A 14,500-nucleotide genomic window follows, 5' to 3' on the forward strand; every position below is an offset into this window, starting at 1 on the left:
ACGGGGGCGTACGTGTCTTTTGGTGTATTTGTCTGTCTGGTATATTGTTTGTCGGGGGTCGCAATTTTAAAGAAATGTATTCTAAAGTAATGCAAATAACTGATAAATAAGTAAAAACTTACCTGGGCATAACCCCGGGACAGGTGCCTGCAACAAAGATGCCGACGGCCTCTATGCTTAAGCCGGGGATTAGGTCGGTGATTAAAAGGAAAGAAAGGGATTCTTTACAGGTAGCCTTAATAAAGACAGGTAGATTTTGCTCGTTGCAATCACTTCACCTCACAAACAAGCACGTCTGCTCAGCTCGGCTGTTCGCTCTGAATTTTTTTTTTAAAATTGACACAAAATTAAGAAGAAAGGGAAACACTATTGGTGCCTTGATATGAAGCACACCGCTTAAATCCCTTATCATATATATTTACCATTTTCAAATTGTCGAATTATTTATCTGAACATTATTTATATGTTTAAAATTTAGAAAATATGGGTAGATATTTAGGAAATATGTAAAAATATTAAGTTTAGCAAGCAGTAGGTAGGTATATTTATTTTTTTAAAATAAAAAATGTATCACACCACATTTTTTTATAAAATTATTAATTGACAAATTCTGATAAGATTTATTTCTAAAAACTACTTAACAGTTCAACAATTTTAATAACAATGAAAATTAAACTATAAGAGTCATATAAAGAGAAAAATTGTATAGAACTGGTAGGTGCTATAATAACAAGCATTTTACATTACAAAAAGAAGGAGCAAATTGATGATTCTTTTGGTGAATATGCTAGGCTAATTTGTAATATTAGGCTTCGGTGAATATTTGACACATTTAAATTGCAGTCTGACTTAATTTGGGATAAATGAACAATCCAAAAAAGGACGGTAATAATTCACAAAAAATAATATAAAAATGTCTCATGAGGTATTAAAATTTTACAAATTTCTTAATATAAAATAATGTGTAATGGAATGGAGAGTTGTTAATAATTAACTCATTTTTTCCATGTTTCATTCTGCCAAATAAAAAAAAATGTACTTTACACAATACAAATTTCTTGTGTGTTTCTTTAACCTGAATGAAATATCTATTATAAAAACAAATTACTCTGCTAGGTGCACAATACTGAATTTTACAAATTAAAAAAAGACTCACTAAATGCGATTCTTTTTGATTACAGATTTTCTGTATGTACTTATAATCATGGCAGTCAATTAAATTGTTTTGATAAATCAGTCGCATTAACTGCATTTTAAATAATGTAGTATAAATATTAGATCCTTTAATACAAGAACTAAAGTCTATGTCTTAATAATTTTTAGAGAATGTTTAGAAAATATTTAAATAACAGACAATATCTGTACTTATATCAAAACACATTTTGTAAATTATATTAATATAACTAGAGCATTATTTATTTAATATTTGCTAGAGCCATTAATATAATCTATAACAGGTACAGGTTTAAAAAATTCTACTAGTAATTTAAGGAAAACAATAAAATGCATTAATATTAAATCAAAACAGTATTATTATACACAAGAGGGGTAACTATTTGCAGTTGATGATTTTATCAACAACGATCTCTCTAGGGACTAAATGTGCGTCCATAGTGAAGCTTCCCCCAAATCTCAACTGAAGCCTATCAAAGTCGTCAATTTTATTTATGTTTACACAGAGTCGAGACTTGGGAGCTTTACTAGCAGTCCGTCTCAAATACACATCAAGGAGATGAGGCGAGACTGGGACGAGATTTCACTATGATCGTATTTGTAAAACCTAATTCAAAGCTTCGTGATTTGAACCTTACGCAAAAGCCTATATGCGTACCTATGGTTGCATAATTATAAACTTGTCGGTATACATTTACGGCATTTGTAAACATGCGACCATCCTAAGTTTGTGTTAATTTATTACAGATATCTGGATACTGTGCAAACAAACACTCTCTATGAATGAAGATCTTCGAGCATATACTACTGGAGGTAGCATGCCATCCATTGCGAAAAGTGTGGCTTAGTGTGCGAGAGAGACAGACAGTATCTCAGGATATGCTCTCTTACTCTAGCACGCCACGATTGGTTAGAAATGAATGCTCCAACCAATGGCGGCGTACTAGACTGAGACAGCAAGTACTAAGATACTGTCTGTCTCTCTCGCACACTCAGCTACACTTTTCGCAATGGCATCATGCTGCCTCCAGTAGTATATGCTTGAAGATGAAGGCTGTGTGTAGAGCACTAACCCATATATTATGACGTATGAAAAAAAGGGCAATATCACCGTATTATACAAATCAGTATGATTATAGAATATAATGGCCACCGATAATAATTTTATTGCACAAGTCTCCAAGCTGCTTCATTAGAATATGGTGATGTGTTTACATTTGTGATAAACTGTATTTCCTGTTGTTGGGGAATTGGCTATATACTCGTAATAATAACTAACAAAATAATTTTCAATTTTGTTTGAAATAATAAAGTAGTAATCAAATCTACTTTGCTTAAGAGTACGTATAAATAATTAAAGAATTGAAGAAATTTAAAAATCCCGCCGCTCTCATAGACCCACAGAACAGGAAAGAATTTACTCTTCTTCTTGGTTTACTTGTACAAGACCAATATTTTTTATCGCCATAAAACCTAATTATAAAAGAGTGTATACAGGATCGGAAAGTACCTATGGTTCATCGGCCGTTACGTGAGAGCGATAAAGAAAGTCATAAAAATCCGTGCGATAGAGAAAGATGGCTATAATGAAGGCGTCTAATAGTCACCGCCCATTTCGCTCTTCCACAAATAAGATCCACTTCTTATTTGTGGAAGGGCGAAATGGGCGGTGACTATTAGACGCCTTCATTATAGCCATCTTTCTCTATCGCACGGATTTTTATGACTTACTTTATCGCTCTCACGTAACGGCCGATGAACCATGGGGACTTTCCGACCCTGTATATTGATTTGTATTATACTGGGGCAATACACATTTAAATCTATAAATATGCCTACATATATTTTAATCCTAGAGTGTATTTCTTTTGTACTTATTATTACGTTTCTAAATTTATTTAAATTGATAAATTATTTCTCGTCATTTTATATCACATTGCAACAATTAATTTCTATACAGGTAGCGCTATTTAACATCCCAACTGGTTTCTATTTTCTATATGATACCTTCACATATTTTATTCCCGATACTTATGAAATTCTTTGCACAACAGCGCCATCTATCAGTATGAGGATAGAAAACATATACCAATTTAAACACTTTTTTCTCAATTGTCTATGTCCAGCTCAAAATCACGTCCTTAGTTCCTAAGGAAAACGCTAGTGGGAATGACAAATGGCGCTACGCTCTGAATATGTTTAATTAATAGCTTAACACGAAAGCTTTGAATAGGCTCTTAAGGTCCTTTGTACATGTTTTCACATTGATTTTATCAATTCTATTGTTCACGTTTCAAATTAGTCATTTAGTCATGAATTAATAACAGTTATATTTGAAACAACTGAAATGTTGGACATTTTGTTTAGTCCAAAATAGTTACAGGCAGTATTTATGAAAATTAACTAGTTTATAGCTGCAAACAAATGACGTTTTCTCTTTAATTCGAAAACAAGACTGTTCTAAAAATGAATTATGTTCTCGGCAAAAAGATCCGAGCATTTAGTTCTGAGTCATACTACAATTACTCTAGTAAAAAATACATAACGGAATAATACATATTCCTTTCATATAAAAAAAATATGTTCAGTGCGAGTTTCGCACTCATAGTGTAATAAATATTTACTAAAAAAAATATGGCATAGATGATTCTGTTTGTAGTAAAAAAATGTTCCAAGCTTCACAGTAAGCATTATCTCGTGAAGCGTGTCTGACCTGAGTGACTACAATTATTATTGGTGCACTAGAACACTGAATTCAACATCGGCCACAAAATATATCACGTCCCCTTCTTTGCCCATTTCAAATCGTCGGCGCGGGGTTTGTAACCGGTTAATGTCTCAATTATTATCTCTAAGGCACTCCAAAATCGCAACTTCTCCAAAGGCCAGTTCAACCATCCGGTAGTGATGCAAAAGTATGTCTCGTGAGGTGCGACGTGGTGAATGCGATGATGGCGACGAGGTAAAATTATGCGGCACTCCTGGAGGAATATCACCCAGCTGGGCAGGCCGAAATACGTGTGGGACCATTTGTGGATCTGAAAGACAAATATGAAACAGTCTTAAGTAGTGAAGGGCAAAACGGGTCATTTTTAGGATTCGGGCCACCGAATCCGGGTCACTTCAATGAACCGAATCTATGATCCGGATCCCGGGTCGTCGGGTCGGTCGCTTCGTTCTGGATCCGACGTTGAGTGAACGGTTCTGGTTGTGGGACTGTCATGAATGGGCAGAAGGGGTCATCATAATGATTGATCTAGATGACCCGGGTCACTAAAATACACGAGTCTTCCCATCACTACATACGGGTCTCGGGAGCGGCGGCGTACTCCGTAAACCTCTGCGATCAATTTCATTATATAGTGTCACAGCACGGCCATACGAGATTAGCTGAGGTCCGCGACCCGAGTGATCCGACAGAACTTATATCGGGATTCGGGTCAGTCAGATCATCGTAAAGATCCGAATCTTTGATCCGGGTCAGACCCGACCCGCCCATCACTAGTCTTAAGCCGCATATAGATTAACGTATGGTAAAAACAAACAATAATGGTAATAACTGAGATGGCATTTGAAAGGAAATTTTACGGAGATTTAAAAATTAAACATGTAAAGGATGTCCCATTTAAAAAAAATATATATTCTATTACGGGTATACTTGCAGTTATAGAAACATATTGCAGGCTCAGAAAGGGAAAGAGAGAAACAGCGAGACATGCAGAAAAATTTTATGGGAAATGAATGATATCTAGTCTTACCTGATTGGTCATGGCTACGAAAATAGCTAAAAGGAATACGTAACAGTTCCATGTAAACTTATTCTCGACGTCTTCTTTGGATAAGCTGATGAAATCCCATACCATGCGCCCTAGGAATGGTATCGTTACCATGAAGTTATCACCATTAGTTTCGATGAAGTCGTGACGGGTTATGGATGTTGGATCGATGTGATGTTCACGGAATGGTCGCAAGAAATTCTGAAACAGATGTTGATTTTATGACATCATCTTCTGCAAAGCAAAAAATTTGAGGAAATTTATTTCACGTTCTTTAAATTTATATTTTTGGAACAGGAACAAGTTTTATGCTGATTTTCCCTTTACTCTGAAATTTTACAAGGATTTTCATATTATATGAAGAATAAAGAGATTTCTATAATATTTCATAGTTCAGTTTAAAATGACACGACATTATTCAGGATACTGCTAGAACAGTGCGACGCTTTAATACGAGAACGTGCTATCTTAGATTTCGGTTGGAAAACATGCTATCTCAAATTTCAGTTAGAAAACATGCTATTTCAAATTAAGCATGGAAAACATGCTAACTTAGATCCTTAAGTAAAAACATGCTATCACAGTGTGACTAGAAATTTAAGTTGGCACATTGAATGATTGAAACTGTGCATTTATAATAAACTTTTCTAATATATTTTTAAAAAAGTAAGGAATGTTTATGTTTAGGTACACTGTTTGTTTTATTTTTTTATTTGACATTTTTCAATTAATTTTGTTAAGTTATTGTTATAAACGACAAAATTGTTAATTAAAAAAATAGAATAATATGCAGTATGCTGCAACATGTACATTACTCGACGTTTTTTGAAATAACAAATTATAAAAAAAAATATTGTATACCTTAATATATAAAAATGTTTGTTATTATTAAAAATTATTCGATCAGATAAGAGTACGCTATTAATTTTGATATCAAAGCAAACTTGTATGAAAAAAATCGAATAATTTTTAGTAATAACAAACATTTTTATATATTACGGTATACCTACACTATTTTTTTATAATTTTTTATTTCAAAAAACGTCGAGTAATATACGTGTTGCAGCATACTGCATATTATTATATTTTTTTAATTAACAATTTTGTCGTTTATAACAGTAACTTAACAAAACTAATTGAAAAATGTTGAATAAAAAAAAAATAAAAAGTGTACCTGAACATATACATTCCTTAATTTTTTAAAAATATATTATATAAGTATATTATAAATGCACGGTTTCAAACATTCAATGTGCCAACTTAAATTTCTAGTCACACTGAGACAGCATGTTTTTACCTAAAGATCTGAGTTAGCATGTTTTCCAAGCTTAATTTGAGATAGCATGTTTTCCAACTGAAATTGGAGAGAGCATGTTTTTCAACCGAAATCTGAGATAGCATGTTTTCATACTAAAGCGTCGAGTGGACTTTTTTTTTATTTTACCTATTCAGTTTTCGAAAATTGCGCATTATTATCGGTAAAAGCGATGGATGTTGATGAAATTTATGGAAAAAACGGTCAATCCAAAGACAAACATTTGTGCCAAAGGTCCATTCGATTGACAGTGACCATTTTTTTGCAACCAATTATTGAATTACTAAGTGTTAATTTTAGAAGTTAAAATCGATAATATAGGTTTTAATTGATTAAAAGAACGTATCGAAAAAGAAAAATTTCAAAAAGTTGAAATCAAGTTACTCTAACAAAGTTGGACGTTCAAAACAGCGTTAGAAACAAATTGCCCCAAGGTCAGGCAAAAGCCGCTCGGGAATTCGCTCTTTTTGCATCAAATAGAGCTTATTTTTACGGTACTTTTTAAAAAAGAGAGGAATCACCTACTCCTCTTTGTTTCCAAAATAGCTTTTTTTATAACGTTAATTGTTAATCCGGAATTTTAGAGAGATTTAAAGAAAGAGCAGATTCTTGACTTAAACCGTTGAGTGAGAATACTATTTCTCACTTAACGCTTGAACGTTTTAAATTCTGTTAAAACAGCTACTACCGTGTTTATTACATAAAATATCATTGTAAAACTTTCTGAAAATAAAAGTTTAACCCTTTTTTTAATTTTCTCTAAAATCACGGTACGATACGTCCAATAGTTAATTAACAATTAACGTTATATAAAAAAAGCTATCTTGGCAACAAAGAGGCGTAGCTGATTCCTCGCTTTTTTTTAAATTACCGTAAAAATAAGCTCTATTCAGTGCAAATAGAGCGAATTCCCGAGCGGCTGTTTTGCACGTCCTACTTTGTTAGTTGTAAAGGGCTACTTAATTTCAACTTTTTTAAATTATTCTTTGGATCACTTAGAACCTATATCCTATGATATTAACTTCTAAAATTAACGTTTAGTAATTAAATAATTACTTGCAAAAAAGTAAACTAAATTAACTAACAAATAGATGGATTCACGGTCAATTGAATCGGCGTTTGGTACACATGTGGGTCATTGGATTGATAGTCTTTTCTATAAATTTCATGAACAATAATAATAATAATTTTCGAAAACTGATATTTCCGCGTTCGGCCTTTATTTTACAGTTAAAAAATTAGTGAAAATGAATCTAGGTAGCTTAAATTGAACGTAATTTAAGCTTAGGTACAACATAAAATAACTAATATTCCGATAGGTCGTCTAGATTTTCGTGGGCAGTAAAAAAAGTGAAAAAACACTTATTTCGAGTTCCTTTTTTTGATATCATTCTTTCCTTCCCCGTCATAAAGTGCAATAAAATTGCTAATGCTAATGGTTCTTTCAAGTTTTCAGGTTTTATGATCTAATTCGAGTGGAGTATCTATCCTTTTTCCTAATTCAGCATTCTTGCGATTCTTACTATCTAGGTATACCAGGTGTTACAATGTATAAATTACATGAAACAAGTATTCGGAAATATTTTTCTTCAAATTAGTATATTGTTCCGACGTTAACGGCATAACAAACGAGTTAAAACAAAACGTTTGTAACAACAATGGGTAGTTCTGCTATCAAAATGGTAATAGGTATACTTGAGTTTCAATAGTAGATATTCAACAACACTAAAATGTAAAATGATAGGATGTTACAAAAAAATAAGATATTCAGAGCACAGGTGGCGAATTTGTAGTGCTTTCAAAATCATTGCCATAATATTTTGGTACAGCAATCAGAATACAGTAGGTACAGCTAGGAACAATCACTATGAGCAAAAAAACTGGATCTTTTAATGTTACTCAAACACCTTTGCTAGATCTTTCCAAGGTTCTGCTTTCTCCAAAGCAATAAAAACTTGGAATATTGTAACAGTTCGCTGAGGCTTTGGACAAAGAAGGAGAATGCCATGGATACTTAGAAGATAAATTTCCTGAAATCAGTAATGGTAAACTGAAATAAAGTATATTAAACGCAATTCAAATTCGTAAAATGTTGCGTTATGAAGATTTTGTATTGATAGTCAATGAAACTGAGAGGGCTGCAAGCAAAGTTTCGAAAATGTGAGAGAAAACTTTTTGGATGATCACAAAGCTCATAATTATAAAATCGCGTAAATGATAGACAATTTCAGGGAATTTGGACTACTCGTATTATTTCCCCGATAACTTAGGTAACTAGAGCAAAGAGCAAGGTGAACGACCACCAACATTTAAGGGAAATGGAAAAAACGTGTCAGGGTAAGTGAGATGTGATTATGATGACTATTGTTGGACATTGAAAATAAAATGTAAGGTTAGAGGTAAAAAGAGAAAGAGATCTTTGGCAGAGAAAAAGGTTCGCTACAAGTGAAAGAAAGCGTAATGTAAAAAAAAATTGCCGGACACTTTTGCCCTAAATCGCATACCTCCTGGGTATATTCGTGAAACATCCTCTCATACGAATTTAGTAAACATTTTCTCGATAATGGTGCCAAATTGACTCAGACTTGTGTTCGTCGGGTCAGAAAGTATGGGGGTAGGGTTATGGAATTCACTATACGGAACATCGTCTCTTACGATGTTACAATCCGTAAGCATATTCACAAATAACCTATTTCTTTATGTCTTGGGAGGCATTTTCTCGAAAATTGTGGGTGACGGCGTTTAATTGATTTCACATTTGTGTTCAGTTGGTCTGAACATATAATAATAATAGGTTTCGATAAAAAATGACCACTTTTTTTTTGTGTGCCTGTGTGTTTACAGTAAAGTAACATACATTAACTGAGTTCTAAAGCTTTTCTCGAATTTGTGTTGATGTATACAACAGGAACACCTCAAACAACTAAAATAAATTGCCAGGTGAATGTACCTACTTAATAATGATTACATCAAACTTCAGCGAAATTGTTTATAAGCACGAAATGTCAACTTTTTCTTTTTCGTCTTCAACAAAGACTTAACGTAAAAAATTGCTGTGTCCCACGGTCTTATCGGAGACATTAAATTTGATCGATCGCCGCCCCACAATGTGTTTAAATTTAGCGGTTACATGACTGACCCAGAGTTGAGTGGAAAATTGTAATAAGCGTCAAATTAAATAACAGACTTTCTGACTACTTAAAAGCTCTTGATTATGCCTGACTGATGGGGTAAAAATGTATAATGTAACTCGTATGTAATAACGTATTACAGCTGTTAGTATATACAGGGTCGGAAAGTCCCTATGGTTCATCGGCCGTTACGTGAGAGCGATAGAGTAATAGAAATCCGTGCGATAGAGAAATATGGCTATAATGAAGGCGTCTAATAGTCACCGCCCATTTCGTCCTTCCACAAATAAGAAGTGGATCTTATTTGTGGAAGGGCGAAATGGGCCGGTGACTATTAGACGCCTTCATTATAGCCATCTTTCTCTATCGCACGGATTTCTATGACTCTCTTTATAGCTCTCACGTAACGGCCGATGAACCATGGGGACTTTCCGACCCTGTATAAATAGCAACGAAAGAACTTTACAGTTTCAGAATGGATATATGGGAAAGTCTTAAGAGGTTTTAGTAAGGCAGTAGAGAAGGGATATCAAGTACTTGTGTTTTTAGATTTCTCTCAAATAATGGGACTTAAATTATTTATTTATAAAATTTAGTTTAAAAAATATTTAAAAAATACAAAACAATAAGTTATGATGCCTCTCCTTATACCATTTTTCATTTAGATGTCTCTTTTACAAGATGCAAGATGTCAAAGCTAAAATTTAAAAAAGTATTTGTATTAACTCCGCGCGATGTCTTTTATAATATTCAACTGAAATTTTGTTAATTCTTCCAACGGCACATCAGTTTTGTTAAAGAAATCGATGCTCGAACGGAAGAAAAGGGTTTGTAACGAGCGTTCAAATAAAAACGTGTTCAAGTTGGTTCTGAAAATTTGGACGTAGGGCGTAGCGTATAGCAAATGAACTTAAACGTCATCTGTCAAAGCGCTGTATCGCCGCTTTGTTATTGAAACTGACAGCTGCTATACAGCTCGTTAAGAAATGAGGTTAAGTTGGACGCTATAAGCTACGCCCTACGTCCAATGTGTCAGAGCCAACTTCGACCACGTTTTTATTTGAACGCTCATTAGTACTCATATCCCCATAACTTTTCCCATTACACGCCCATGATTAAAGGGCATTGGTTTTTTAACCCAAGCGTCTATTTTTTTAAATTTTTCTTTCTCGTAAAATTGTGATTAAGGTATGGTTTTCAAGGCATTGCAATTTCCTGGGTGTGATCGAAATATTTTTGTTGTATGTTGTGTTCAAAGTTTGACATTCTTAAAGAAAATTGGTATATTTTGAAATATCGACATCGAGAAGAGTTTTGGTTAAAAGCTCTCTTAATTTAATAAATTTAACTTACGAAATTAGATTAATTTAAAATCAAGAATTTGTGTTAGATGCATTCCAATGTTGCAACCCAGAAAACAAGATACATTTATATAAAAAGTCAATATTAAGAATTCTAAACATCTATCACATCCATGAATGACTACTTAGATCGTATTAATGAAAGAATACAAATGTGCTAGAAAATTTATAGTTTTAGCCTTCTGCAATTTGTTTTCATAATTGTTAAATTGAAATAAGATATTTTGTGCTAAAGATAAATAAATATCCACAAAAGTTAAAATAAAACAAAATCTTAACAACAAAACTAGTCTAGCCGTTAAACACTAAGCAGAAACACACTTCAATCATTCTATCAAAGAATAGATTTGTCATATAAGTTAAATTAAAAAACGACAAGTGTATGAGTCGATATCAGATATTCAAGAAAGTCGTAATATCTTGTAAATTAAGTCTTATTGTTATAAGTTTTACAAGAGTCAAAAACAATACAGAAAAGAAATGTTTGCTCCAAGAGACAATACATTTAAATCATAGGGGTGCATCAAAAACTAGGGGGACAAAGAGAAGTAGAACCCCCAATTCCTTCGATTATGTTTTGGTATTTTTTGCATAAAAAAATATGCCAGCATTGGATAAAAGTATATGCGAAGTTTTAATTAAATATATTACAAAACAACAGAGTTATCAATAAAAATGTTTTTTTTAATCATAATTTTGGAACTCTATACTTTGAAAGAGATAGGCCTGAATGAAAAATGGAAAAAGGAAACTTAGCTGGCCGATAAAAACCTAGGGGTAATACATTTCATTTATTTAAAAAAGTGGCGAATGCGCCGGGTTAAAGAAAAAATTAAATGACATGCAAGTTTTGCCTATTTATGACTCTTTTAAGAGATAAACATTATTTTAGGTTCTTAAGTAATTCTGTTTGATTCTGAATAACGTAATATTTTAAAAATTATTATTTTTCTTTTTGACATGTCTGATTAAGATGTATTAATTTCCAACAAAAACAGAATACCTAACTCTTTTATATTTAAACAAATTTCTCACAAACAAATTAAAGTTACATGAGGAGTCCACGCACAAATAATACCGAATAATATATTGTCTGTTATTATTTACTTGTGGTGTTTTATTTAGTATTTACATATTTAACTAAATGTTTAGATTAAATATTAGACATATTTAATCACAATTAAATATGGACAGTAAGCTAAAATGGCACATCCACATTAGCACAGCTCTAATGCTATTTTTGACTTAATAAGTATTGCATTTGCCATTGTCTAATCTCTCATATTTATATATCTCTTAGCTATATTTAGCTATACATGTATAACAAACAAAAATGCAGTTTGAAATATATTTCGTCATTATATATGTTTTAAATATATAATATATATAATAATATTTAAAACAATTATTTGCAGATTTTATACTGCTCTCTAATGCAAACTTCAGTTTATTAATTTAGGAGAGACTAGATGAAAAGTATTAAAAAACTTATAGCATTACTAGCCTACAACGACGATTTTTGGATTAAAGTTTTGCAGACATGTTAAGTAGCTAGGTGTATATTAGGTATGAATACAAATTATATAAAAATATAGTACCTTTCCTATGATGGGAAGCTCCACAGAGCCCCACGTGTCAGCTGCCCAATGGACTAATCCAGATCCGAAGTCTGCAGTGACTATTCCACAGAATGCAGCCACCAGGATGGTACTTAATTTTTCTAGTTTTATGTGGAATAAAATGAAAACAAAGTTCACCGCCATCAGAGTCAAGCAGATGCCTACACATATGCATTCTTGAGTTCTCTTCCCTGAAACAGAAAAAAGAGTAAATTTCTTGAACATTTCATTTTGATTTTGGACAATATTGTTTTACATATTGTTGAAAATTCATGTAAAATACAAAACATTGATTCATTACAAAATCTGTTCAAATTTTTTAAATGAACTAAAAACATAGATCTAAGGTTTGGTGTCATCGTGACAGTGAATCAAATTATTTCAAACATCATGGTCATGGTCATCAATAATCTGAACAATCAGATAAAATAAATTCAGGGAAAACAAGATATTGGATAATAGAGAACTGAAGAAGAAATTCCATTTGTATTATATTGAGAACTACAAAGTCCTCAAGAAGCTCCAAAAGTAGTCAATTTTGGTTGTGGAAAATTAATAGTTCGCTTAATATTCACATAAGAGCCGTTAATAAAAATATATCCAAATACGAAAAAAAAGGTTACCTTTAACGCTACATATTTTTTGATAATTCAAATCCTTCAAACCACTTCCAATTTCGACGGCACTTAGTTTTTTATTAAATTTTAGGCGTATTAGTTACTACGAGAAAATTGATCTGCACCAAATGTGAAGTTTATATGTATCTTCAATATGGTTCGTCAGTAATTGAATTATAGTGGAGCTCTTAAGCTAAATACCTACTAAGCAAAGTTCATAGATATGTCTGGTAATTATTTGTTCTTCAGTGTTCTACATCTGCCTCCATCTTTCTCATTGAAACAATTCAACTATGGCAATTTAAAAAGTGTAACCAGCATGGAGAGTTGTTAAAAATATAATACAAATTTTGTTAAATAAGTCATTATTCCTGAATTTCAGATTCCATGAATTAGTCTTCCATGAAATTCAATTTGAATGAAAATGGCAAAATCAAACTTTCGAATTTCCATCAGTAGATATCGGTATTGCGAAAATTAAGGTAGTAATTCTTTTATTCATTATTAACTTATCCCGATTACTAGTACAAACATTCGCGTAAACAGTATTTATGCATAATAGGCCAGTCATTATAGCTTTTTTTTCGGGAAAAAAATACTATTACGTTTCTCTGCGGAATATTGTTCAGAAACGGGTTATAAATAAAATATCAAAAAATCAACTCGAGACTAGTTGGAAACTTTGTTAAAACAATGGTCAAAATTATGGAAAAGTGGTTTTTTGACTCGCGTAAAAAAACTGTTATTCATAGAGAAAAAGGGTTTATACAAAAAAGGTAGGTATTAAATAAATCTGTAAAATAAGACAAGTCCGATTAAATTCCGATAATTTGTTTATGCGCAAGAGCTCAAAAATGGTCGAAATTGTCCGCTTTTTTCAATTGTTAATAATTAATGCAATTTTCATCGCAGACTCTGGTAATTCACGATTTTTGAGGCTCTTTGCACCCTTAATAAGTGGTAAAAATTTCAGCCCAAAACCTTCATTAGCTTGGCGTTAGCGGAATTTGTTATCTAAGAAGATGCTATTTTCAATTCATTTTTCCCAAGCTCACAGGCGTTGTAGGGTTTCGATCATTAGTTGTTTTTGTACCTAAATAGTTGTATTGAATCACAAGTGTCTGCGATGCAAATTGCATTAATGATTAGCAATTGAAAAAAACGGCAATTTTCGACCATTTTTGAGCTCTTGTGCATAAACAAATTAATAAACATAAACAAAAAAATAAACAAATTTTCGGAATTTAATCGGACTTTTCTCATTTTATAGGCTTATTTAATACCTACCTTTTTTGTATAAACTTTTTTTCGCTATAAATAATAGTTTTTTTACGTGAGTCAAAAAACCACTTTTCCATAACTTTGACCACTGTTAAAACAAAGTTTCCCAACTAGCCTCGAGTTCATTTTTTGATATTTTATTTATAACATGTTTCCGAACAATATTCCGCAGAGAAACTTCTAATAGTATTTTTTTCCCGAAACAGGCTCTTTCATAAACATAAACA

At 32.3% G+C, this 14,500-nt stretch overlaps 1 protein-coding gene across 1 annotated transcript; it reads right to left on the minus strand.

The window, feature by feature from the left end:
• Window positions 1-2,909: 2,909 nt before the first annotated feature.
• LOC108911368 (transmembrane protein 189) lies at window positions 2,910-12,600 on the minus strand. Its single transcript, XM_018716288.2, has 3 exons — window positions 12,355-12,600; window positions 4,932-5,150; window positions 2,910-4,211 (listed from the first exon to the last, which is right to left on the minus strand). Exons 1-3 carry the CDS (start codon window positions 12,598-12,600, stop codon window positions 3,951-3,953), a joined length of 726 nt encoding a protein of 241 aa, XP_018571804.2. The 3' UTR covers window positions 2,910-3,950.
• Window positions 12,601-14,500: the final 1,900 nt, after the last annotated feature.

The sequence above is a fragment of the Anoplophora glabripennis genome, unplaced genomic scaffold (assembly GCF_000390285.2).
Source record: "Anoplophora glabripennis isolate ALB-LARVAE unplaced genomic scaffold, Agla_2.0 scaffold582, whole genome shotgun sequence".
NCBI classification, from domain to species: domain Eukaryota; kingdom Metazoa; phylum Arthropoda; class Insecta; order Coleoptera; family Cerambycidae; genus Anoplophora; species Anoplophora glabripennis.